Consider the following 27,883-nt stretch of genomic DNA (forward strand, 5'->3'; position numbering starts at 1 on the left):
AACTTCTGTATAGTCTCCCTTTTATGTGAAAATATGGAGGTTAGGAAACATTCAAAAATCGACTCTCTGAAAGTATATACAACTATTTATAAAGCAAGAGCCCATCGAAAGTGTTTTTAAATAGTAAAATGCTTCTTGAAAAGTGGCACAAGTACAAACACGAGCCTTTTAGACATATTTGATATTTCCACTCCAAAGTTACTTTTGGAAAAAGACACTTAAAGGAGTCTGAATAATTGCATGTGCCAGGAGTGAAAACAATGTTTTAACTTACCTTTTTTCGTTTTCTCTTCTCTAAATTTTGTTTTTCTGCAAGTGATTTAATTGATTCAATCCAGGCATCAGCCATCCGTCTGATGCGTAACATCATCCACCTGAATTCCTCATGCCTTGACATCATTTTGTAGAGATAATCGAAGTTTATACGAATTTCAGCCTTCAAGTAAAGCATTAAAGTTTATTGTTTAAATAGTGTACTTTCCGGAAGTGACAAAGCTTCCCAAATGAGAACTCTGTGCTTCACATTCCTCAATTTAAAAAATGAGGAAAAAGATAGGTTCCTTATGCTAAATTCGAGATTTCAGTGCAATTATTTAAGAAACCCTTGGCTAGAAATTTCTAAGCTCATTAATTACAGTTATTTTTATCATTAGCATGTGGTAGCGCCAGAATACATTTACATTGTTTTGTAAGAGATTTCTTTCTACAATATAAGATTTGGTTTTGGTCATATGTTTGCAAAATAAGGTTAAAGTATCTCTGAAACACAATATAAATTCAGAAAAATACACTGCAGACATCATACATATCATGAATCTTCATGAGTCTGCTACAATACCATTAAGAAAAAAAAACTTAAGAGAGTATAACTTTTAAAAGAAATGTCCCTTTAAAGCTAGACTGATCTAAGAACAATAGGTTCTACGAGATAAGATAGCCTGTATCTAAATTAGATAAGTAATGTTCAAATATGTTTTAATGCTGTTTACCATTGTTTTTTGATCAGCTTCTTCATTAGGATTTTTTGCTCTCCAAGGTAAACGAGGACACCAATTTTCAACCTGTAAAACAATGAAAGGAAAATCAACCATTCTGTTCTACTTTCAGTTGATCTATCAAACTCTCTTACTGCCTTTATGTTTCATCTTTTTATGCCTTGAATAAGGCACCAGATTAGCAAGTCACTGCAAGCAGAAGATAAAATCATTTTTTGCCATCTGTCTTCTAAGAAAAGTGTAAGAGACTTTTTGCAGTTCAGTACAATTTTGACCTTACAATTTGCAACCAAAAGTAGAATTTAGATATTCATTCATGACAATGAGTACAGGAGATAAACGCCTTTCAAGACATCAGTCAGCTGTTAAATGCCATAAATATGGTTTCTAAATGGTCTTGTTTTCAAAATGCAGTGAGCTTTTTATGCTTCCAGTTATTAAAAAATAATATATATTTTGCAACATTTCCTAGCTCCCTTTATAAGATACCTTTATAAAAAGGCAAAGACTAATGAAAACTAAGGATCAGAGTTCTACTTTGTAGATTTGATTTCTCTTTTTAGAAATCTAGACAAAAAGTTGAAAGAAGGAAGGCAAAAGCGTCAAAAAATCCTCTCTGGAAGGTTCTTATAAATAGCAGAATCCACAAGAACGAACAACAATAATTCTTAGAGACATATATTTGGTGCTACTGCAATATTTCTAATATTGCCTGCTACAAAAAACTACAATAACTAGTTAGGGTAGAAATAGCATATGACGCAAGTCCCAGAAAGTTCCTGCACTCTCCCTTCCTCTCCCTAGGAATCTCATTGTTCTCGCAGAAACTTAATTACTCATCTGCCTCAAGGAATTGGTCCATTCAATATTGGAAAGATGGAATCTCACTGTTAGAGGCCAGCGCATGCAAGCACAACACAAACACAAGTGGAAAGGGAGAAAAGCAAAAATCTATAGGTCAGCTAAGATATCCCATTGCTACCAATTAAGTTCACAACTTTCAGAGAATCAGGACTCAAGAATTGCTGTTACGGTCCCTCCAATCACAGACATGTCAAAACATAATTTTAGCTTAATTACGCTACAATAAGCCTAAGATATTAGACATTAAATGCTTAAGCATACCAACTGATTGCCTAGAAGACCAAACCCATGAGAAAAAAAATAGAAAACATAACTTCATTAAAGAGAAGCACCAAGCTTAGTTAGGTTCTTCAGACAAGTTGTATACAAGACATTAATTTGAATGCTAGGACTTAAGTTATCCAGCATATTTAATGCAACATTTGAAAGCAGTGACCTGATCAACCCCATTTGAAATGGGGCTCTTCACTGGTCTCCAACTCTTGAAAGACACTAGAAATTGCAGCAATTAATATGCATAATTAACTAGTATGAATCAAAAAATCACTAGTAGAAAAGAGCTGCAAGCTCCATACTACAAATCATGCACAGTCCCAGTCTTCATATTTTTTTTTAAATAGTATGAATAATGTTGAGTCTACAGGAAAGTGTTCTGAGCATTAAAATTGATCTGTATTAAGACATGACATTTCAAGCACTGCTGTACATCCCTCTTTTCTGGCTTCACATATTTCATATTGCACAATCATGGATCCTAAAGGAATAGGATATTTCTCAGAGCTACCAAGGACGGCCAACAGCATGTCTCACTGACAGAAAAACAAATAAAGTCTTTTGGTGCTTTCAGAAATATTCCCTATAGTCTAAATTAAATTACAGTAATTCTACCCACAAATAAAAACTTCAGGAGTGACTTGAAAGTAATAACATTGTACATAGTTGGTCTAGAATTCACTTTTCCTTATTGATGTATTAGTCAATTCCTCTTTTCATTTGCAAGACCAACAATAACTCACCAGAGGATTTTTAAACACATTCTCCAAAGTATGCTAGTTGTTTTATAATTTTCAGGACTGATAAATACAATAGGAAGGATGCATATGGTATTTGCTTATGGAAGAAGAAAAAAACTGCTCATCTGTATGAGCCAATGGCTCTCAATCTGAGAAGAGTTAAATGTGGAGATAACAATCAACATGAGCACCTGGAAAGCAAAGCTGAAGAATACAGGTCCAACATACAATGGGGAGGGGGGAAGATGACAAAAATCCTATTAAATTAACTTAGTGACTCAAAGGAAAATAGGGATGGAGAAGCAGAATACTGACTAACTAGCCAAACAGGGATTATTTTAATAGTGAACTTCAGGTACTCTTGAGCAATAAAGTTCAGGGACATGCATGCCTCCAGAAAGGAGAGGGTAGAAGGGAGAGGGGATTTCAAGCTTACAATTACACGATTTACCTAAGATTTCAGAGGTAGCTTTTGCCGAACTACTGAAAAAAGGAAGTGACAGAATCCAGAGCTTCCTCTATAGAATTAAAAAGCTTGTTGATTTGATCTTACTTACACAAGAGATCTAGCACGCCACTAAATTTTACAGCTGCTCCCCTCCAAAAACACAATTGTATTTTTATATATATTTCAATCATGGATGTTCTAAGTTGTAAAAATCATTCAGTTAACAGGCTTTTTGCACTGCATCGTGTAAAATTATGGTCTACAGCAGTATATAATAGATGTACAAAGCCTCAATGAAGACTGCCGTCTTAAAGAGCCTGTAAAGAAACTGCACTTAACATTTGGTGCCAGAGTTAGAGGTAACAGTTAACACTAACCCCAATGAGTAGCAAGCTGAACACCTCGGCATTCCTCTCTATTTAGCCTCATGTAATGATGTAGAGTAGTGCAATACACATACTCATTTTACTGCATCATCTCTGGAAGACAGGTAAAAATAACCTAAACAATCCTATCATTGGCCTGTGTCAAGAAAACCACTTTCTGTTCCTTCACTGCTTTGCCTCCCTCTCTTGCCCCGCTCCTTAACTCAGGCTGAACACATCAGCACTTCCTAGCCAGGACATGCAATCTCCCATCTCGGACCCTAGGAACTACGTCTAATTGCAGCTCTTGGCAGGGGCCACGAGACCTTCCTATGACCTAGGAAGTAGTCTTTTTCTTTTTTCTTAAAATCTGCATATTACCACTTATTCTTATGGCTTCAGGGTTTCTCATATAGAGCACCATGAGGATTCCCGTAACTAAACATGAAACCTAAGTGGTTAAGTTACGTCCCTGATTGCCTTGCATGGTCAAATACGGCCCATAGCAGGCACTGTAACTGTACTCATCATTTCTAAACAGCAAGTCCCATAGTAGTAGTTCTCAGATTTAGACTTTTGACCACTGTCATGGAAACTTCCTTGAAAGCAAAGGTGGGTGCTGTAGTTATTGAAAAAATACACGAGAACACTCATGAAATGACCTTTCTCCTAGCAAACATCAATGATAACTTAATTCATTTTACTTTGTTTTGCATTGATGCAAGACAAGTACAGGTTAGTGTTTATTTCAGCAGGTACTAACTTCCAACTACAGATATGGTGAAAAACGTGAGGAACTTCTAAAACTGCTAGGATATGCTTGAAGGGAGGTCTTCAAACAGTCTCCTTGGCCTTATGTGATAAAGCAGCACTAACAGTAACGCATGCTCTGTGAAAACACCTCCTGCTTGGAGCTTGCCTCCCTCCCTTGCTCCCAAAGTGCTTAAAAAGCTTGATCTGCTGGGCCTATCAGCTTCTGTTGAACCTCTAAGGGATGAGCTAAGGACATGGCAGGGAAGGTGAGGGGCAGAAAAGGGCACAGAAAAAATGTATACTGCCGATTTTATGTTGTACCATCCAATTAGTGACAAAACAGTTTGCAGGCAATGTGACAGCATTAGAGCATACCTTGCCCTGGATGCCAGGCATACTTATGATTAAATAAAATACACAGAGGAAAAAGGGTGTGCATATATATATGTGTGTGTATATGGTGATACACAGAAAGATGATATAGCATGGGCTTTAGGCTACAGTATGAAGTTACAAACATGGTGTTGCTCCATACTGTTATGGATGTTTTCCTTGTCATTGGCAATGATGACAGAAAGGATTATTTTAACAGTGAAGTGTGTCAGGATGAAATCTCTATAAGAAATGTAGAAATACTTCAGCCTTGTATTTGTCTAGGTAAGGAATATTCACACAGCAATGTCACAAGTTTGAGCAAGAGAGAGGACGAGAGCAGTGTTCATTTAGATCCTGCCCTTTAATTTGATTATGCATTTTATCTGAGGATTTAAGACAAAAGAGAGAACAGTCCCTGAAAAAGGAACCAGGACTCCTCTCCCCCCTTTCCAGGGGAACCTCCCTCCCCCTGGGTTAGCATCAGTTCTTTCCCTAGCAACCAACCATTATGCTGTTATCTGCATGATTTAACGTGAAGGATAGAGTACCCCATATGATTCTAGACTACAGACCAGCAGTTAACGAAGACTCTGACACAGCAGCAACTGCAGATTTGAAGACTGTCCATTTTTTGGAAGAGGGATCTAAAGGCTAAGCTATTATTCAGGATAGACTATATTTATCTTCCTCCTGCCATATTTTTGACTAAAGGCAGCCATGCCTGCTGTACCTAGTGTTGAATTCAATGGTAATCAAACACGAGGTAGGCTTTGATCACGCTCAAGAGCCTAGGTCCACGTGGAGACTCAGGTCTTCCCTGCCAGTTTTTTAATCACAGTAGACAGAGTGCTGTCTAGAGTATAGGTAGCAAAGGCCAGGTTGCATCGTACTTTGGAAGTCCAGAATTTAAGTGCTACATAACTCCAGATATTAGTGGAAAAGCAGAGGTACAGAGCTGCTTTGGCGTTCTGCCTACACTGAAATTAGCGTTCCTCTAGCCCCACACCAGAGACAAGCCACTCTCACAGCGCATTCACCTTTATGTAGCTTGCTGGTAAGTCAATTCACAACAGAAGAAAAACAAACAAAGAAAAACCCTCAACATCCACAAACAACCCCCCAAAACAAATGAATTAGAAGAGTATGGTTTATACAGGATTTGCAGCTTTTATCTGTTACAATAATTCTTTCTCAGAAATGCAGTAATAAAGATATTGCAAAAGCTGAAGGATACTGTCTCCTGTGACAGCCTTCATTTTGGCCTCTTTTGCCAGGCAGGTGCAGATCATACACAGAGAAACTGAAGCAACCTCCTTTGCACACCAGGTGAGCGGTGTTACTGGAGCAGCGGAATTTATCCATGGTGAAGTGCTGCTTTTAGGTATCCAATATCAACCCCAGAGTGGGAATTAAAAAACAAGGCTGTAACATCTTGTGAAAGAAGGTACAACCTTAAATTTATTAGGCAGCATGAAGGTACACAGAGAAGAGAACTAATGTTCACCTAGAAAATCCATTCAAGAAAGAATGAACTGCTTCCCTTAGGAAGGTGATTTTCTCAGTTCCTCCAGATGCTGGAATAATTTTGTGTAGCATTTGACCAGTGACAGGTACTCATTTTGATATGCAAGATGACTACCTGCCTGTTCAGTGAAATAAAGTGTGTACACGTAACTTTGGACTGCTTTTTTCCACAGGCAACCCCAAACATTGGGTGTTATGCACCCACAGTCTCAGCCACGGCGCAACATCAAATTTTATACATAATCATCATTCAACAGTCTAACTTCAGCATGAGAATCTATGCATTTCCCAATGAGATGGAAAAAAACCTAACTCCCTGTTTAGTGTCTGAGCTTAAAAAGAAAAAGAAGAGAGAGAAAGAGAGAGAACTGAGCCTTGACCTCTCAAATACAGGCCAATATGCTAACGGGAAGGAACAATGATTTGATGACAAAGTACTGAATATGGTTATCATTTCAATTTCTCAGGGACACACATTGAATGACTGAAGAATTTATGGTTCCAGCTTCCACTGCTTTATATTTCAGACAAAAACACTGCTTTTGTCGATTTGAGTAACTGTGTAGCATTCAAGGAAGCTGGTTTGATATGACATTACACTGAAGAAATGCAAATCACTAACTCATCTCAGTGCTAGCAATTAGCTTACACATGCAGAAGTAGTGCTGGAAATGGGACTTCCACATAAAAAACAAGTAAGCTGCAGCAAGCTAGCCATATTTCAAGGATTTGGGGAACCTATATAATTGTGATTTCCAGGCCTTTCTTTTTTTTATTTAAAAAAAAACAAAAAACAACTCTGCCCCAAACTACAGCCTATACTCTGAAAACAGAACGCGCTCAGAATTGTCTTCAGGTTGTATTTTTCTGCTTGATCCCTTCAGAATTGTCTTCAGGTTGTATTTTTCTGCTGGATCCCTCATAGAGAGAGTAACAGTGTAAAGAAAAATACTGCTGCAACCAAAGCATGCATTCTGCTTCCTTCAAGTCAGCAGAACTGAAAACACGAATTTTGTCCAGCAGTAGCCTAGGGAATATGCAAAAGCTACAGGAGCCTGGGAAGACTTGGCTCTAAAACAGTTTTAGTCCTCTGAAGTGTTATATCCACTTTCAAGACGGGTACCAACTGTTATGCTTGCATCTGAAATAGGAGCCAGGAGACCCAAACCCTGGGGTTTTAGTGAAATCTGCCCAGCTCCAGTGTTCACATAGCAATGTAATGGCCCGCGAGTGCAGCAGCGAGGGAGCTCCCGGCTGGCCTTGGAGCCCGGCAGCAGTCCTGCTCCTCTCGGAGAGAGCGAGCACACAGATGCAGAGAAAGGGAGCTGTAAGAACTTTTCTTTTTGGTTAAGCTAGGAAACAGCATGCAAATTAACATTTATTTTCCAGACGATATTTTTAAAAACATCATTTTTTGGCTGAAAACTGACATTTTGAAATGAAATAAATTTGGCCAGTCTAGAAATTCATTTATTCACGTTTCTCTCCCCAGAGGCAATGCCATCGATGAAAATAACTATGCCAATGGCAGTACAGTGTTAAGCAGCTGGCTTTTTCATAACTAAAAGTAAGTTAAAAAGAAAATAATTCTTCTCAACAGATAAATTTGTATCACAACTAAACGGTAACAAAGTCCCAACTACCTAGAAACTTCAGAGATAGTTTAACTTGCTTTTCGAATTTCCCCATGTCTCATCGCTGCCTTGCTCTGCCGTTTGAGAGCATGCAAGGCTGGTTTTGCTGTTCAGGGTATTTGTGTCTCCTCCAGTCTTTCAAAGGCTCCAGCACAGTTACAGTGCTGTGGAGGACTGCACAGCTGCGCATCATCCACCAGAAGCGATCTGGTGCCTGCAGCAAAGCAGCAGGATACAGCTGTGCGGATTTTGCACATCTGCAAGTCTGTACAGGTCACAGCTTTAATTTAAACTGCTCCTTGCTTTCCTTCTCCTGCCATGCTTGCCTCCCATTCTGCCCAAGCAGACAAGCTGCAAGGAGAAAGAGCAGAAAAGAGCTGTTCAGCTAGCTGTCATTGATCGTTATGCTCCTGCAAGGGTGCCATCAAACGCAAACCAGAGGCGGCAGAACTGCTAATGCTCATGCTGGTGCAGGGTCTGCAGAAAAGACCACCTGGGGCAGCCTCGATTTTGACTGTGCTGTTTCTATTCTGCAGACACACACGGCAACGATGCAAAGTAAAGAGGACATACGACAGACACGCAAAGATTGTTTTTTATTCCTAGCTTTGTTTCTAATGCTTTGCATAAACCTTGGGCAAATTATTTTGCCTCTCTGGAGTACTGCCACATTCTCTAAGATAATATGTGTTATTTTGGCTTTGTTGCTTACAAGTTTGAATTTGCTTGACAAAGAGTGCTAAACGAGTGTAACAAATACTATTTTAATTGAACGGCTTCTGGAAAAAAGTACATCCCAAAAGAGCATGGAAGAGCACAGGTGCTTGTCGCACTAGACTGTAGAAGTGATTTTAACAACAAAGGTAGATATAAGCATAAATTGCTTAATGCACACTTTATATTTTCAAACTGAGGATGTGTACACCATCATCTCATTACTATATTTTAATCTTAAAGTAAAATAGAAAAGTCTTAAACATTAATATCCTTCCTGTACCCAGATGCACTTTAATATTTTAAGCCATCGGTTTTCACTTGAGAGCTCTGTAGGCACATTTATCATTCAGCTGTGCAACCATACCATAAACTGTCAATTCTTCATCACTGTCCGCCCTGACAAATTACTCTTGAAACAGCATTTCCAAGCTACCCTTAGCAGCCAACACACCTCATAAATCCACATCATTGTAGTGTTATTAGAATTTCATTTCATGCTTGCATTGGCAAACATTTAAGCTTTCCAACCTCTGCTGCTGGGCATTAATCATGGCATTAATCACAGGATTAAGAACGCTGAATTTAAACTCAGGGTTAATAACATGCTCAACCAATATTAGTTTTACGTTCTGTCATGGGAGAACATTAAAAAAAGGCACAAGACCTTTGTTTGCAGTTCCCAAATATATGCATAGATGAAGTATTGTACCTTTGTTCCATCAAGAAACAAGAAATGGCACAAAGTCAGCATTGCTGCTTAAAGAAAAATTTCAAACCCCTAAACCCTTGAGTAATCAACCATTGCGTTTCTGTAAATTGAGGCAGCACTTACAATGGAAAAACAACCTTTTCTTTAATTAATGCATTAGATATTTTATCTGGTACAAGATATCCTGGCTTTGAGTTTAAAGAAATACTAATCTTCCAAAATATTTCACGTAATATATTAGACTACAAGGATAGACTGAAAAATTAAAAACATATTCTACAATATTTATGAAGATACTTGATACTGTCTTATTCAGAGTAGGCAATTTAAAAAAAATTACTCCAATAAAGACAAGCTTATTTCATAGCATTCTAAAAATGAAGCAGCCTAGTGAATCCTCCTATAACATTTAAGAATTACAAATATACTTCATTCACCAACAAGATGAAAATAAAGCTTCTTCACACTACTTCCTGCTAGTTGTAAACTTACAGTAGCAACCCCCACCCCCCCCAAACCTACGGCATTTCCTGAAAGGATAGCCGAATTGTTAAAATGCCAGTTTATTAAAATAGTTTTTTGTAAACTGTTGTGCAACTGACATATATGATATAGTATTTGAAGTTACTATGTAATAAAATTAGTCAACATAGAGCTTTTAATAGTAATTTTTCCCTGCTTCACCAAGATGCTGAAAAGTTTGATCAAAAATCCTCCTAAAAGCCTTTTAGTTGAACAAAAGAATTCGAACGCGATGCCTGTGCTCTGAGTTCCAGCCTAATAAAGTACTCAAATTATTCTGTATAAATATGAAGAAAGTTTAGAGCAGAATCTATCACTACACTTTAAAACTGGATCCCTTTCTCAAACAGATGAGAGTCCTTTGTCAATGCATAGAGTTTTGGTATTTCAGAAACTGCCTGCCCTCAGTTTTGGACTGGGAGAACATTATGTTATAACTGATGCACCTAAAAGGTGGTTATCAGTATCTACATTATCGACATCTGCATTCTGAAATACCAGACACATTAGGAGCAAGATCTGCTCGCATTTCACTAAGAGGTTGAACTGAAAAAATCAATTATGAAAAAACTAGTGGCATTTACCAAGTTTTCAAAATTAGTGATCAAATGCAGAAGGTTGTCACAGAAAACTGTGATTTAATAGCAACACAAAATAATAAGTGTATGTCACTTAAGAACAGTAAATTTTCACCTTCAGCTGACACTCCTCTGCATATAAATATCTGCATAAAAAAAGCTAGGGAACCAACTGCTTGACAGAATACTTCAGCACAAATATAACTGCACTGATGCCAAAACATAACTTTTTAGTAGAAACTGAGATCAACATCAAATGATCATGAAACCACATATCCAACTTCTATGACAAACAAGAGGGTAAATGGTATAGTCATCCTGTATTTTTTTTCCTTCCCAGCATTTTAGTCCATAAATAAATCAACACTAAGTGCTAGCAATGTAATGAGTCAAATTCATGATTAAAAATCTAATTTTCTATTTCTTCAGCTATGTATTATGGATATGCATTTAACTATTACTGCTTCTTAAAGCAATGCCCTGAAAAGTTTGACTAGTGCTAACTGAGTAAATTTTCTTTCATTACAACTGAGTTACCTAAGTAACAGACTTACTGTTTTAATCTCAAATATATAACTAAGAAACCCAGCTCCTCCCCCTAAATCATGTAAAAACTACAATTAGTATGACTTTGCAATTCTGCAACCTCTTTAGTTCTCAAAGCTCTTTGCAAGCAGTAAGTCATTAGTTACCGATACTGCTTCCAATATTGATTGCCATAAGTTATCACAATTTTACTAATAAGAAACAATAGGTCATATGTATAACCTTTCCTGGCACGCACCAGAAGCCAGTAGAAAAGCTCATAATGAAATCTGATTGACAAAATCTATTCCTGAAAAACAAGTGTTACTCAGGAAGCAGGAAAGCTGTACAAGAAAGGGCAAGCACTTGAGCTGCTTACAAATCTGGGCTTTGGTTCTGAGAGGTACCAGTAACTCTAGCCAATTTATCTGCAACTCCACTCAAAAAGGTGACTTTTGGGTGATATATTTATTTTGATAAGAGACCATACAACTCATGAACGGTCTCCAAGCAGGAAGTGGCCGTGCTTCCTAGGAGGACGTAGCAGCTAGCTTCACATTCTAACTACTTCCCAAACTTCCAACCACCTCCCCTAAAATTCCTCCTTCCTGCTGCTTCAGGAGTTGCACAGAAAGCAATCAAAAAAGTACCCCCAGAAAAGGATCTATGACTAAACATTGGCTTCACATTTAGAACAAACAGGATTTCTAATGTGGATTCACTGGTCAGTTGCTGTTCACATCAATTCAGTAACTAACATCAGAATTCCCCAGGCTGGAAATACCTGGGTAATTATAGCAAAACACTTGAGAACAATTCTGTTTAACAGTTTCTCCTCTTTACTGAATTCTAAGAAAATTATGATTTCTTCTGAGAAATGCTTGCAAGTAGCTGCCGATAAATACGGAGCACTATGATGTTCCCGTTTCGCAGATGAAAAGATTACTGACCTCACTGAGGTAAATAAAAAAGGAGCACGTGGACCCATCTACACCGTAACTTGCATAACAGGGATCTGATCGCCACATATCTTTCATCCACTGAAAGAAAACAAGAATGCAGTCTGTTAGGTTTAAGTACTAAAATACTATTTCACAATGAACTCAGGAATAACAGGGAAAAGCTGCAAGTCACCGTGTCTAACCAGCAAAAAACCCACAAATGACACAGAATTTTATGAACATTTTGCAGCATACTGCATCTCTGCATTCAGCTACACTGGGGATGTACAGAGCACAATTTACACAAACTGATAGCCAGGCTAATATCAAAAGGCAAATGTGATCAGGAATCACACATATGGGTGCAGCTGGAGTTGACTTCACTGTCTGCTCCCCCCACCCCCCAATTATTACAGTTGCTCTATTTTAGCAGATCATTTCAGTTACCAAGACTGTTAATTTGCCATTTCTGCAGAAACAAATAATTCACTTAAATTCATATCTTAACAGTCAAGTGATGTATTATGTAACCATTATGCAGTTTATCAAAACTGGTCAAAACACACACTAGAGATTTAACACTTGCAAGTTTGTTAAAATGCTTATTTCCAAGCACTTTAAAAAAAAGAATTCACATATATCTTAATACTTCAGTTATTTGTTTCCATGTTCAGAAATAAATCTTAATATTTGATAATCATGATATTTAAGTATCCAGCAATTTTAATTTTGTCCCCAACTACTGATGCAGTCTTATATACCTTGAAAAATAGTTCTCCATTTCTGCAAGTTTTTTTCCTTTCCAAACAAAATTTGACAGCTTTCAATGCTTAGCCTTTCCAATTGCATTATTAATAAATTATTTATATACAATAATTATTAATAAAATATAAAATTTATGTAGAATCAACTGTGAACATCAAATCCAAAGTTCTGGTTGCACACTTATTCACAGGTATAGAAGGGAAGGAGACAAAGCTGTTAACTAAGGAGGGGAAGGAAGCGTCCAGCGAAAGCAGAGACAGGGTTGGAGTGGACTGCACATAGAATCCCAGTTCTGGTGTAGGGGAACATCAAATGACTCATAGTGGGTAAGAAAGGAGACTGCACTTTTTGAAAATGAGGGAAACCCCCCCCCCCCCAAGTGTCTAGATAATGACAGCAAAATAATACTAAGGCATTTCTTCTATAATATAGCATTTATATGTATACACATTTAATATGATATGGTGTGTTATATCTGTCTTAATAGGATGCAACTATGTTTCTCTGCAGCAGGTGTATTATAAAGGCTTGAAGTGGGGAGTGCTGTAGTTACACACGCTCTCCAATACCCTCTTTTCGTCACCCAGTTGTTCTTATTCTACACCATTGTTTGACTAGTGACTTCTTGCAACCCTTACTCAATTTTTAACAGAATACATGTAACGAGATTAAGAACAGATTACGCTTACCTTTATTTTCCCTTCACAGTGAGGAAAACCATCCATAGGAGGCAATTCGCACTGTTCTTGGGCTCCATTTATAAGATCTAAAGAAAAACAGACCATAATTGAGTCCTGTCCTACAGTTCTGACAGATCGCCTAACGAATCCTTCCTCTTATTTTTGTGAATCCACATGCAGATTCCCTAGAGTCCTACTGTGTAACATTTGTTACAACATTTAAAACTGTGCTTTTTTTTTTTTGACTATAGAAGAAAAAGGTTGTAGAGCTTTCAACTCCGACTTGCAGTAGAAGTGCTGAATTATAAAAAGTGGTCTATGCAGACTGAAATAAAAATTAAGCTAACTCATACCGAAAATAATATTAGGCAAAATACTTTCCTGATCTAAGTGTGCTTAAAACTACTAAATTGCAATAATTCGTTTCTGATTGACAAACATTTCTAAGAGGTAAGCTGTTCTTAAATATGAACACTAGATTTTCAAGGGTTATCATTTTATCAAATGCACATCACTAGCAACTTGGCACCAGGTATGTGACCTAATTAATAAACACTGTAATCTGATCTAAATTTAAAACGCTACATCCCATCTCATTAGAAAAACTTCTTATGGTCTCTCAAGAATTTTTGTAAGTGATTCACGTTATTTTTGCATATTTTGTTAAGATTTCATCATGTCAGGTTTTTAAAACATGCTAAGAATATAAAATGGAACAAGAACCCTTCTAGCCCATGAGCCAAGCAAAAACGCTAGGAGCAGTTTTAGAGGTCATTACCACACCAGTCCCAGGATGGGCCTGTCTTCTGAGAACTCTCTAACACAAACCTTTAGGCAGGAAAATTGACTGATGTGGTAGAGAGATTCTTGCTACAAGCAGTAGAGGTTTTTAATTTAGGTAGTCTGTCCCAGAGTTATCTAAATTATACCTGCACTATTCTGGCTTTTCCCATAGGCAAAAATCAAGATTATTAAAACCAAGGAGCATGTCATGCTATGGCATTTTTGCAGTTATAGTACAAAACTTTTTACTGAGATCTGAAATCCTGGGTAAAGAGCTGCAGCATTAGGACAGTGTAGGGATACAAGACCAGTGGTTTGGAGTTGGAACATTTCGTTATATACAAAACTCTTCCTGATTTAGCTGAATATTTTCCATTCTTCTCCAAATAGCTTCTTTTAAAACTTGAAATGTGAGACACTGCAAAATAGAGTTGATGGGAAAGTAGTATGCCAGGAGGAAGACGCTGATTTGGCAGTCACTGCATCAGCAGCAGTAATTTGACAAACTGAGCTTTACTGCCAATGACAATATGCTGAAGCAAAGTAGTTTTTAAGATGACTTTGAAATCAGTAAGCACTTTCAAAATATTCTCTCTTCCTATCCTTTTTCCTCCTTTTCTATCCTCTCTTCTTATCAATGATAGATATTCTGTCACTTACTAAATTACCAACTCATGAGCCTGAATAGAAAGCAAGTACAGAGCTTTTCATAAAGCATGTCAAATTGGGATCTTCCTAAAACGTAAAAGATTTCCTAAATGTATTAGAAAAACATCAGAGATGCAGTAGGAGGCACACTTCCTTTTAATTCAAAAATTGGTTCAGTGATGCAACTAAATCTTATAGATGACAAATCAAGTGAAAAAAAACCCCACAAAAATCTTACGTTGACCATTTGCAACTTCTGGATAAAGTAGCATCTCAAAAAGACAGACAAGGATCAACTTTTGACATCCTACTGAAAACAGGGTTGAAAACACTGAATGTTTGGGCAATTATGTTCAATACAAAAGTCTTCCTATCAAATTCAGATGCATCTGGACAAGTTACATTTGTCTTACCCAAAGTTTCCTGTTTTTGTAGCTGCAAAATCTATAGACCATCTGACTCTAACGATTAATTTTCAGAAAGATTTTCAGAAAGGACCATTAGACATTAAGCTCTTGAAGAGAAGGGATTATTAATGGTATTCAGCATGAATTCCAAATACCTTTTCCTCTGCAACAGGGCTTTGTTAAGAAGCATCCTTCCTCAGCCACTATCACCTCACTGTGCCAGCACTACCGTTCACTTGACCCTTGGTTAGATCATTGATACATCAGTTAAAAATAGTCCTTGCCCAGCAGAAATACTTGCAAAAACCAGAAACAATTTGTTGATCGGCACTAGTGAGGAAGAAAAGCAGAAGTGGGAATGGCAGTGCCTCCAGTGGCTACAGCTGCCAGGGGTGCCACTGGCAGAGCCCACCATGGCTGCTGAAGAAAACGTAACACTCAACAACAGTGTTTCCTCTGGGCTAAACAATCCTTCTCTGCAAGACAGTCGTTCCTGCTTAGACTTGGTGCTTACTCCTTCAGTTCCTCATCTGTCTCGAACAGGAGAGTACTCAAAAGCTGCTAGTCATCCTGCTGATTGGAAGGTATGGCTAACCTCGCCATTACAAACTGCAGAGATAGAACACGAATGATCCACGAACTTCACTGTTTAAAAAAAGAACAGTCTATCTCACACTTCTGTATGCTGCTATATGATTGCTTCCCACTTCACAGAGGGTTAGTTGAGGAAAACTTCTCTTCTTGTGAAGTCCCTTGAAGTACAGGGTAGTACATAAACACAAAACGTAATTATTTTACAGCATAAGCTTTCAGCATGCCAGGTTGATCACTTGCATCATATTGTATTTAAATGGGTATGTTGAAGCGCCAAAGAATGGGAAGAAAGGAGAGGAACACAAGATATAGAGAAATGACTCTGGTACATACACAACTGTAGTCTAGATATTTGTTTGCTTTTGTCACAAGTAAACATTTTCTGAACACAGAGTATGTCTTCATGAACAGGCTGTGATCTGAACAGAGATGACAATGAAGACTACTTAGAAAGAGGTCATAGCACACCAATCCCATTTGCAAACATTGCAACTGTCCTTTGTCCCAGAGGTGTTCCAGGGTTCCTGTAAAAGACTATTTGCGAGAATGAAAGCTGCCTTTATCTAACTGTTGCATATTTTGTATGCATCATACACTTCAACAGCTCAAATCAGCTTTGGCAATACTACATGCAGATACTTTCCAAGCAGCACGCCAGCCCTCCCAGCTCTCTGTTCCTGCCCCAAGCCAACCAGGAGAAAGGACGAGAGGCACGTACATCAGCACGCGCCACGGATTCGCAGGCTTCCGCTCTCCCCTGCAGCCAGCTGCACCAAAGCTTTTCCAGAGCAGCTCCCACACCTGCTCTTCCACTGCGATGATTTACATCCATATTGCACACTGTACTATGGTGTCCCCAGGATAATCTACACACGTAGGACACTAACACCCACAGTTATCACCTCTAACCACCTAAAAATGCTTGAAGTATTAGTGTCTCTACTAGAATTTCCAAGAACGGGTGGCATCATTTTCCCTCCTTGCCAGCAACAAGCTACACTTCACTTCCACCTAAGCTAGGATTTATTTTCCTCAATATTTAACACCTTTTCCCACCCTCCACTACAGACTCAGATGAGGCTTAACTTACCTGCCAGCTTCTCATTCAGTATCCAGTTCCCCTTACACCGTGGATCACCAGACACCTATATCAAGTTTCACTTCGCTTCATTCACAACTCCTAACCACGTAAGGGTGTAGTGACAGCAATTCCATGAAGCTTAGATAAAAACTGTCCCATGAAGCCATTTACATAAAATACTATCCAGAGCAGAACAAAATGTAGCAATATATGCATACATGATGGAATGAGTGTGAAAGAAGAGGAGCAATAATACAGAAAAGCAACTCAGTTCCATCTAGACACTCCCTAGACAAGCTACAGCTTCCCTTCTTTTCTGCAAACAGGAAACTAGATAACAGACTGGAAATACATATATATCAAGGAAGGCTGTATGAAGTGACACAGTGCCAGCAGAAATGGTTAGGTTTTGAACACGCTGGTTTCCAAACACATACCTGAGAATTAAATATAAAAGGCTGAATACATTTGTGAAAAATAAAATTTTAAGGTTCAGGTCAACTATTACTTGCACTGAAGCAATACCCTGTCACCTTCCCCACAGTCAGTGCAAGTTCTAGCGTGAAAAACATCCCTTGTCAACTTCGTTGCTTCTTACTGTCCAGAATCTATATGAAGAATCATATTTCAGCTCTAGCTGCGCACTATGCACAGAGGGTTTGCTAAAGCCTGTATTAGAGCTATTAGCCTGTGGCAACAGAAAGGCTCCTTTCCCCATCCTTGACCAAGCTAGCAGTACTAAACTATATAGCTCTGAGCAGAGGAGACATTCTTGTAAAATCTCTGAAGTCGAGGAAGCTGTCACCAATGAACCTTTTCAAATATGAAGATTCATGTTAAAACACCCAGACAGAACTATTATGCTCTTACCAAATTCACACTGGATAGTTCTTTCTTGGAGGGGAAGAATACGTTACTAGGCCAGACATTAAAGTTACTTTTGTTGGAAAACAGTATTTCAGAACTATTTAGATTTTTTTAAATCCTTAATTAGGGTTTATGTCTTTTTAAATGTAAGTAGAGATCTCTTCTCCCAGCCAAAACATCGTACTTTAAAGCCAAAAAAGCTAAAAATATAGTAACTGTCAAGTCAGTACAAAGCAACATTAGCTCACACACACTCACTCTCCTTTTTCTCTATGAGCACTCTATGAGTAATGATACTATTTTCTATTCTACAGATACCTAAGTGTTTTTGAAGTTAGGCACAACTTTCATTTTGAATGCTATTATATGAATATGACCACATTATAAACCTAAGAGCACACAGGGCTTACAGGTTATCCCATGGAAGTAGAAAATCCTGACAAAACTAACGAATTCAAGATTTTAAAAACCTTTTTAAATGCAGTGTTTCATTTGTGAGGTCCGGGACATTCAATATAAAAATAACTAAAATTAAATCCCCATGTTTAGAAAGCACTCATGCTTTGTAAGTGCCTTTAGCTGTTTAAAGATGTTACAGCTCTGCATCAGAAATCTTTAGAGCACAGCAGAGCAGGTGAAATCGAGGTTGCGAACAATCATCAGCTATTTCAGTGCGAAGTCTGGCACATCAGCATGAATGACTTGGCACACAGGATTAAGCCAAGCCACCTGACCTTGCACTGGAACAGATACACATACACAGCAACAAAGGAGAAGAACAAACAGATTGGGTAAAGTCACATGTCTTTGACCATGCACTCCTTAAACACCTTTTCAGAGACACAGCTCCTGCAATTAAACAGTGTCAGGAGCTTTTCTGTTTGTTTGTTTTAGCAAAGCTCTATAAACCCCAGGAGAGAACTATGTAGTCCAAAGCATAACCTGTGATAGGGATTTTTTTTTTTTTGCTTGCTTCCAAGTTACTCATTAACAAAACAGTTAAATATTAGCAAGTGCTATATGCATATTTTGCCCTTTGCTTTATGCACATCCTTCAAATGTGCTTCATGACAGACTCCAACATTCTGCTTCAACTCTTCCCCATCAGACAGTTACAAACTCTAGAAATAATCCACTACAAAAGACAGTAAGCTGAATAACAGTTATAACTACAGACAAGAGACGCTATTGCATAACCATTCAATAGTGGTGGTGGTTCAATAGGTATTCTATTTGTCATAGAACTTTTAAAATAGCAATATTGGTTAAAGCCATGATACTATGGAAATAGCACACTTTGACATACATTAGCAGCCTTTGCAGTCTGCCAAGGACCAACTCTTATTTCTTCAGAAAATGTAAGCATCTTGCAGAGTTTAACATTACCTAAAAGGTCATACAATCTTGAACCTTGAGGCTAAAAAGCATAGATTTTTAGACTGAGGCAAAAAATTATATTAGAATACCTTGCAATGACATATAGGACAGATAACAGCCCAATTCAAAGTGTTTCCTATGGGCAGGTCCTATAACATCAGGAACCTCCTTAATGTCAATAGGATGAAGTAAACATATCTGACTGATCTATATAATAGCTTTATCTCTATCTGTTCTCTCACTGGCTGTGATTGTTAAATAAAAGGAATATTCCTACTTTAATTCATGGAACCCTTTGCTTGTTGTTTCTATTTCAGTTCTGAAATCAGGTAGCTAAGGTTAGACACAACATTCTAGCTAAGGCTATTTTAGTTTCTGTAAGGGCTCCTTTCTCTTCCCCCACTTATTAATACATCTGCAATTTAATTCACATTTTTCCTCTCCAGCAGGTAATACTTCTTTAAAGACAGAATTTGCAGTGTGAGCTGAAAGCACTATCAACATATTCGAAGAAGTGAGCTGAAGGTTAAAAGATTTTAAATGCAGAGGACAAAATACTTTCTGCTAATGTTTTAGAAACTTCAGTAGCAAACCATTAATATGATTTAGAGAAAATGAACTTTGCTGCTGCTGGTCCATCTTCACACCAGCTGTGCTGCTGTGTTCCATTAACACTGCTGAGATCAGTGCAATGTTAGGAGGATTCAAGTAGTAGTTACGTGGTTAATCAAAATGCAGCCCAGGGGACCACTTACAGCCCCCTTCAGCATTCCTAATACAACTCAGCACTGCAGTGGAAAATGTTCACATGCAGTCTTCTGCACCATCGTTATGCTGTGCCGCAACAAGAGGCTTGGAAACACCCGATTCTCCTCAGCTCCACACTACTACCTTTACAGGAGGCAGAGAGAGCAAAATAGAAAAAGCTGCTTGATATTACATAGTGTGGAAACAAATACACTGGATAAGTAACAATAAATATGAGTCAAAGCAAAGCACTACCCTGAGAAAATTTTAATCTGGGCTATCAGAATCAGCACGGTCCTCATCCTGCTGTATCACAGTGATGTTCTGCTAGGACAATTAGTTTGTCTTTTAAGGCATGACCATAGAGCAGATCGCACATACTATTTTAACTGAATAAAAACCAGCTGCAGTACTCCTAGGACAGGAGAACAGCTCTGGAAGTCCTAAATAATCTGCAATTGTTTCACTTTTTGTCAAGCAAACCTTACCCTGCAAGTACTGAAAGAGCAAGGTAAACTATACTGAAGACTCTTTAACAAGTCTGTTACACATATAACAAAGTTCATGGGAAAGACAGCCACAGAAACAAATCAACTGATGGTGAAGTTACCTTAGTCTTCCTCTCCACCTAAGAGGTTTCAGCAAGTCAGCTTAACCTCTGCAGGAAGCAGTACATGGACAAAGGTCCTTCTTATCATAGTAACATTAAAATAAACGCCTGTTTGCTGCATTGCCAAAGCCAATTTGTCAACCTGCCTTGGTACATATCCCTGAAGGATGCCAAATACCAGACAGTAATCCAAGCCATCATCTCCTAGATGACAAATAAATATCTAAGTCTGCATCATAACGAGTGACTTTTAAAGTGTGGGGTTTTTGGGTTTTTTTGTTTTTTGTTTTTTTTTTTTTGGAAGTCTGTTCATTGTAGTTTAGATCTACTGAAGGAAACAACCCAAAAGCAATTTTTTAAAAATGCAAATATTATTAAAACATGTTAAAACCAAAGTCATTACACGAAAAGACAGCTCAACATCCAATACAGCAGAACAAGCTAATATATGAAGTAGAAAAGCTATGGATGCTATGAATAGTTATGCCCAAAATATCCCCCCTTTCTGAGTAGTACTAAATACAGCATCCTGATATTTAACTGTTCTTAGTCTTTGAAAAAAGGAGTTCTTCAAGTACCAAGTACGTATGGGCAGGGGGGAAGGAGGGGAGGGAAATCACCTGACATGCCTTCATTTGCTCACTTTTATGGGATCAAAGGTATGCAATTAAAATCTTCCCAAGTGACACTTTGAGGTAAAAGAACATTTTTGTAAACAACCAGTCTGGCAGTTTTCAGTGCAATTTTACTATCTAAAAATGTTAGATAGTTATGTTCATCAAAAATTTAGTTTTTCATTCAAAAAGCACAGAAGTACAGTGATGACAATGGCTTCTGAGTATCTTGGGCCTTGCTTTAAATCAACTTTTTTATCAGGAAATACTGTTTGGCAACATGCATATTCATAATTTTAACAACACTATTGTTGAGGAGTGTGTTAAAGACAGAGGAATTGCAACAGTTCCCTTCGGTTTCATTAAATCAAGTTTTCCCATAGCTGCCTGAAGAACACAGCAACAGTGAGTGATTAAAAAACAAACAAAAAACCTGCTTATCAAATAATCATGTGAATCAAACAGAAGGCAGATTCTTGGATTATTTTTTGTGCAAGAGACTGTCCTATCTGATGAACTATGCTTAGTGGAATACTGCCCCACAAAAATCAGCATGGACTTCTTCTACGGTTATCTTAGAAAAACATAACTTTTAAAAGCCAAGCTGCCTAAATTAAGCCAATCTCATGCCTGTCACATGGAGCCAAAGATTCAGCTGCAACAGAAGCAGCACTGTAGACAAAATCTGCCTGAAAGTGCCATGGTTTCAAGTTTCCCAAATCCTGCCTAATCCTCCCCAAAACAGCAAGTTAAGATTTACCTCGTGTGTTACTAGTGGCAATGGCTTGAAACTTTCTTTTCTAAAAGAAGTTTCCTTATCTGCCGGACACTCAAGGCTCAGATTAGTCCTTTCTTGTGTGTATTAGTGTGCTATTTCTCACAAATCCAGAGAAGATGGCTACTGAACCTCTTAAGATCTTTTAAAATACAACTTGGACAAGTAAAAACAGAGGAAAGACTTTCAAACCAGCTAGCTGAAGCTCTATAAGCACCTTTATTAAGAATTTACTCTTTCACAAACCAAATGGAGGTTCTGAAAAAGCAGTTGAAAATATCATCAATATCACAAAAGGGTTGTTCAAGGTTTTTGAGAAGGAAAGAGAGGAGAGTAAGTTTTATAATTTTACTCATGCCTTCTAAAGAAAAAAAATAAGAAAAGAAAAAAAAGAATATCTGGTGTCCTACTCAAGCTATCCAAGGCGCTTCTTGGCTTTGATTCTTAACGCAACCTACACAGTCCATTAGCTCACCTCATCCTTCAGGGGTCCCATCCTCTACTTCAGTGGGATTGGGGTTAGAGATATTTGTTACACTAAAAGCCCATGCTCTCTTATCCTTTCATAGTATCCAAAAGGAGAGAAGCTATTTTTAGGCTTCTCAGTGAAAGATCCTGCAGAACTAAATTCAGAGGAAGAAACCAGGTATAGCAACACATTGCAAATGTTAAACTTAAACACAATGGGGATATGAATACATGTTACAGTCTGCAAATAAACCAACAGTGTTAGTTGTCTGAGTGTCTGATGAGCAATAAACAGATTTCTGGTCTCAAAATGGAAAGTAAAAAATGAATCAATTAAAAGTTTTAGTTTACATACTTCAAGGAGAGTTGAGTCACAGTCCTTGCTAAATCCTCAACATCTCCTCCTACCAACTGTTATCACCTTCTTATCATGAATGAGCTTAATCCAGATGGATTTTCTTCAGATCCCTTTATCTGCCAAAGGCTCTATACACCACTAGAGTGATATATTCCCATACATATATCACCAGCGCTGTCTCAATTCTATACCATGTTTGACAGCCAGATGGCATAACTAAAAAAATGCCATTTTTATCCATGTCCTGCCAAATGAGGAGCATAACTGATGAAGAGACCATTGGAAAACAATGAATAACTTTAGTCTAACATGGCCCCTAAATTTTATGTAAGAATTTAATAGTGAACATTTGTACTCCAGCTCCAAATACGATTCTATTCTAAGTCTTGGCCAAAGAACGCTTTTCACTTATTCTAGGGAGACCTCAAATAGCAGCATATCTTAGGTTGCAGTAGATAATGAAGAGGCTACTCTACCAAAAGAAAAAAAAAATGTCACGGGCTCTGTAACAAGAGATACGTATCAGACATAAACCGCTTGTGCCCTTTAGGCTACTGTGTTCAAAGCACAGACTAAGGGATTGATCAGAACCGGTTTTAAGACGCCATAAACATTTCTATTAGGCTGTTATAAGAAGTAGATATAAATAGTCATGAGAGCTATTGGCATCCCCTAAGTTTATTCAACTTACGGGTGTATTAATAATCCTAAAAGAAAGGTAGATAAAATTTTCCAAATTATCAAGACAGTTTGATTATTTCCCATGCCAGTGCCTGCTTTTTCCCTTCATTAAGAGGCTCTTCTAGAGAGAGTACTGCTCATTCCTTTATGATATAATTTATAAAGGATTATTTTAGCACAGCAGTACAGGTTATAAAACCTCCCATCCAACACTCATCTGGATCTTCCCAAACTTTGTGGCTCACCTTACCTAACTGCTGTTGAACACCATCTTAAAAGAAAATCTTTGACAGCCAGGAACCTCCCAGAGGGGTTTTTATTTTCCTCACGAAACTTAATCTTTCTGCCACTGATTTATTCATCAAGAAATCCTACAGAAGTTATTGATTAAGGTTTTGGATGACATTGGATAATCTTCCAAATGACATTCTGACTGCAAGCAGTAGTTGATGGTTTCGCAGCTCCTTTTAATAAAGAGCGTTAGGTCTTTCCTCATTCATAAGGTACAGAGGAAATTCTGCATCTGCTTTCACATTGTGAAGACTGTAAAGGCTGTGTATCCCTTCATTAGCGCTGTCATTGAGTTACAGGCAACTGCTGCCCACTAACACACACAGAATATAGGTCTGTTCCTTAGGGAGACATGAACTACTTGATTTGCCTAGGCAGCTGCAATGACCATTCTCAAAGTTTGGATACATATGTCCATAAAAGAGTAGGCAAACAGGACTGGGCTGGTCATGGAAGAGAGGGTATTTTGGGTAGCAAAAAGTACACAGAAGATTTTTGTTGTTATTTTTCCTTTATTAAGGAAAAAGGATGATAGGTTCCATGTTGTGGTATCAAGGGAAAGTGGTAACTGAAATTTATCTTAGCTTGTATGCACATTCGAAGATGTGATCTTACAAGTTTATTACAAATAAGAGCTTGCTTAGACTAGCAGATATTTTACTATAAAAATGTATACGGGGCAAAACTTATATACCTCTAACCTTGGTTTATTGAGAAACATGTCAGCATTTTTAAACATACTGGCCTGTTAATTTTTCATCACTTTTTCAGCAACTGGAGTTGACAACCATTTCTCAAAATACACTCTCTGCATTATTTCCTGGATTACTTCTGCAGTCAAACGTGATCTCACACCTGGGCCATGCTGAAATGCAATGTATATATGACTTATGAAACCATCCTTAGATTCTAATATTATAAATGCTCCTCTTTCACTGTAGTATTTTAATTGTCTAGGCAGACAAGGTGAGCAGAAGCAAACAAAACAACAAAACACTCCGTGTCTGCTCCAATGGCCAGTGTCCTTAATCTCACAGATGGGAATTTTGCAATCCATGAGTTTTAGTCACGGATACATCAATTGTGCTCATTAAGTCTGATAGAAACCATGCAGATCATGACCTGGATTGAATTCACCAGCTTGACCTCTAGGATCAGTCCAGGGTTCCTGAATTACTGTGATCCTCCACCTGTGACATATGGATACTGTTCTTGGGATTACTTTCCGAGTACAGTAATGTACCTAATAAAAAAAAATCCCATTTGCAGAGAGGCTTTTGAAGTTGAAATGCTGAGATCATAATAATGTTGACATCATAATCATAATCATTTTGGTTTCTCCTAGATTGCAGATTAACTGTATTTTTCTTTTAATGAAAAATGTTACTAATACTGAAAATAAGCAATGAAGAAAAACTCATGGCACATTCAAACTGACAAATCTGGCCTAATACGATACTCGGTTTCAAACTGTAACAAAAATGTTTTGCTCTTGAGCAACACATCTTGAGCTACGGCTCAACACTACAGCTGCTACTGTAATCACAAGGTTTGCTCACCTGACTTACTTTCTGAACAACAGAGAGAATGTTTATGTCATGATTTTACCTCAATAACTATATGGCTTCCAGAGTTTGCTACTGTCAGGAAAATGCCACGAAGGCAGGAGCAGAAACAAGTTTTTCACTTCCATTTGATCATTTCTGCTAAGATGAATCTCCACCTGATTGCTTCAAATGGAAGAATAGTAGGCATTTTAACTAGCAAGTATGTGAGCATTATTACCATACATTATTACCATCCCACCTGGATACCTGAACATTTACATCCCCCAAACAGGGACCTGGCAAACTCCAAGAACAAGCAAAATTCATTTACCCTAAGAACTGAAAAAGAGATGTTTCCTGGCCAGGTTAAATTGTCTGAACAATGGCCCTTTGCCTCTAAAGATAATATGCAAGTACATGAGTTTACTTTTTTGTTCTAGGGGATCTTGGTTTTTGTCCCAAGATTTTTTTTAATCAAGAGAAAAGCTAATTTTGACAACTGCTTCTTTCAATTGATCTGCAAATCTATTGAAATTACAGCATCAAGTCTCCTTTTTCTTCAGCTATAAAAGGAAAACATACAGGACTGTTTTTAATTTTAAAGCTAACCCAGAAACTGTAAAATACTATACTAGCTCACCTTCCACCTGCAACTAAGATGTCACGTTGCATCCTTTCTGGAAGTAATATGGCCCACTAGACTGCAAGTGCTATATATCTACAGTAACTCATTTCTAATCTGCTTTCAATCTAAGGCCAGAAATACGATGAAAAAAAAGTTACCACAAGGTGAGCAGTAGTATATCACATGAGCAAAACACTGTGGTACCTGCCTATGAGTACACTTTTATTATGGGGTAAAAGAGGGACAAACATCCCTCTCGGCAAGAGATAATACACTTCAGATTTCCTTATATGGATAAATACAGTTACTACAGAGCAGCTGACATACAGTAACTCAGTTGTTACGCTGTAATCAGGTAATCACATGCATACCACACTCCCCGCTTCCTTTCATTGGCATCAGTTTACCAAAGGTTGCATCTGCTTCTTTATCTTGACCTATTTATTAAAAACATAATATTCGCAGAGATACTGATTTTGCTAGAAACCGAAGCACATGCAAGACTCAGGAGTACAGCTATACTCCTATTTAATCAGCTTGGCCTAGATATGCTGCTTTGCTCCCTTTTTGAGGGCTGCAGAGATCAGCTGCAGGGCACAGGCAGACTTTCCTCTGGGTCAGAGCAGTCAGTATCTTTTTGACTCGGTGGCAGAGAAAGGGGCAGGGCAAAAGACAAGGCAGTGCAAATGGCAAGATCTATTCAGAGCACACAACATTTGGAATAATAAAGGACCGAGACACGCAGGTAAAGAGGTCAGTGAGGCATTCTGCCACCACTAGGTGATAACTCAAACGCTTTGAGAGGCTGTAAGGATAGCAAACAGTCGATTCACTGAAAACAAAATTACACATGATGATTTCAAGTGACATTTTAAAAAAACGCATCTACTTAAGCTGAGGATACCAGTTAGATCATCTCTATGTATTGAATTGTAAGAGCTACAGGGCAGAAGAGGCAAGGAAATTTTTACATGGTAATTACGGTTGCACTACTAAGTGCTTTCTTTGGGCAGAGGAAAGGACATTTTTACATCATAACTAGTAATATAATAAAAATTAATAAACATTTTCTTTCGGGTAACAACAAAAAAAATTGCATATGCAATCTAAATATCTGCAGAGAGTGGATTCTTACTGACCAAGTGATTAGGCTTAGAGAGAAAGTATCTGCCTAAGCTTCACCTTTCTAACGTGTGACCACTAAAAGTATGAAACATATACTAAATTAGTAGATGTAGAAAGATGTAAAAATATCTAAAACACATGCAAGGTGGACTATTCCCCTTTGGCAGAGGATGCTTTCTTCAACATGTTCAAGTTGCCATAGTAGAAAGACTTCCTTTGAGCTTGTAAAAGACCAATGGACTTATAATTGCTATTGATATAGGTTAGCCTTTCAATTTTGTTTTCAAAGACATTTCAATCTTTGCAACTGTAAAACCACATTATGGCATAGAAAAGAGCACACAGAGAGAAAAAACAGATTAAACAGCCCACAAGTGTTCTAAACATTGCCATACTCACCTGCTACATTAAGCTTTTCAACTGCTCCTAGGCTGGGAGCAGGAGTGGTAGTATTGTTGGTAGAGTTTGCTGCTGTTCCATTAAGTACAAGATTTTCTACCTTTGACTCTAGCTTCCCAATGCGCTGCAAGATATTATCCAATAAGACAGCAAGTGTTTTCTTCAGATCTGCAAATCAAAAGTTAAATTGCTTAATAATGCAATGTACACTGTCAGAGAGAGTCACAAAATAGATACAAGAACGAGACTGGAACACATACAAACACTTAGTGCAAATCCTGGTCATTAACAGTTGTTTGCACAAACATGCCCTACATCATCCAACCTCACATACAAGCTCCTCTGGACATGGGACTGGTCTTCATAGGTATTTTATAACACACATAGCAAACAGCGGCTTTTACGTATCTTACATCCAAACTGAAGAAATAAAAAAAAAAATGCATGCTTTGTAATTGCTCAAGTAGTCATACACTGC

The 27,883-nt window shown here is 37.9% G+C and overlaps 1 protein-coding gene across 4 annotated transcripts in view; it reads right to left on the reverse strand.

Annotated features, from left to right (window-relative positions):
- Positions 1 to 27,883, reverse strand: part of MGAT5 (alpha-1,6-mannosylglycoprotein 6-beta-N-acetylglucosaminyltransferase) — a 136,426-nt gene that overhangs the window by 51,640 nt on the left and 56,903 nt on the right. For all 4 annotated transcript variants that reach the window (XM_064514625.1, XM_064514626.1, XM_064514628.1 and 1 more), the window contains exons 3-7: positions 27,406 to 27,573; positions 13,418 to 13,494; positions 11,973 to 12,062; positions 990 to 1,061; positions 275 to 436 (exon numbers count right to left, since the gene is read on the reverse strand). In XM_064514625.1, coding sequence (XP_064370695.1) covers positions 275 to 436; positions 990 to 1,061; positions 11,973 to 12,062; positions 13,418 to 13,494; positions 27,406 to 27,573 — 569 coding nt within the window. The remainder of the gene's footprint in view (positions 1 to 274; positions 437 to 989; positions 1,062 to 11,972; positions 12,063 to 13,417; positions 13,495 to 27,405; positions 27,574 to 27,883) is intronic.

Source organism: Dromaius novaehollandiae, chromosome 7 (genome assembly GCF_036370855.1).
Source record: "Dromaius novaehollandiae isolate bDroNov1 chromosome 7, bDroNov1.hap1, whole genome shotgun sequence".
NCBI lineage: Eukaryota > Metazoa > Chordata > Aves > Casuariiformes > Dromaiidae > Dromaius > Dromaius novaehollandiae.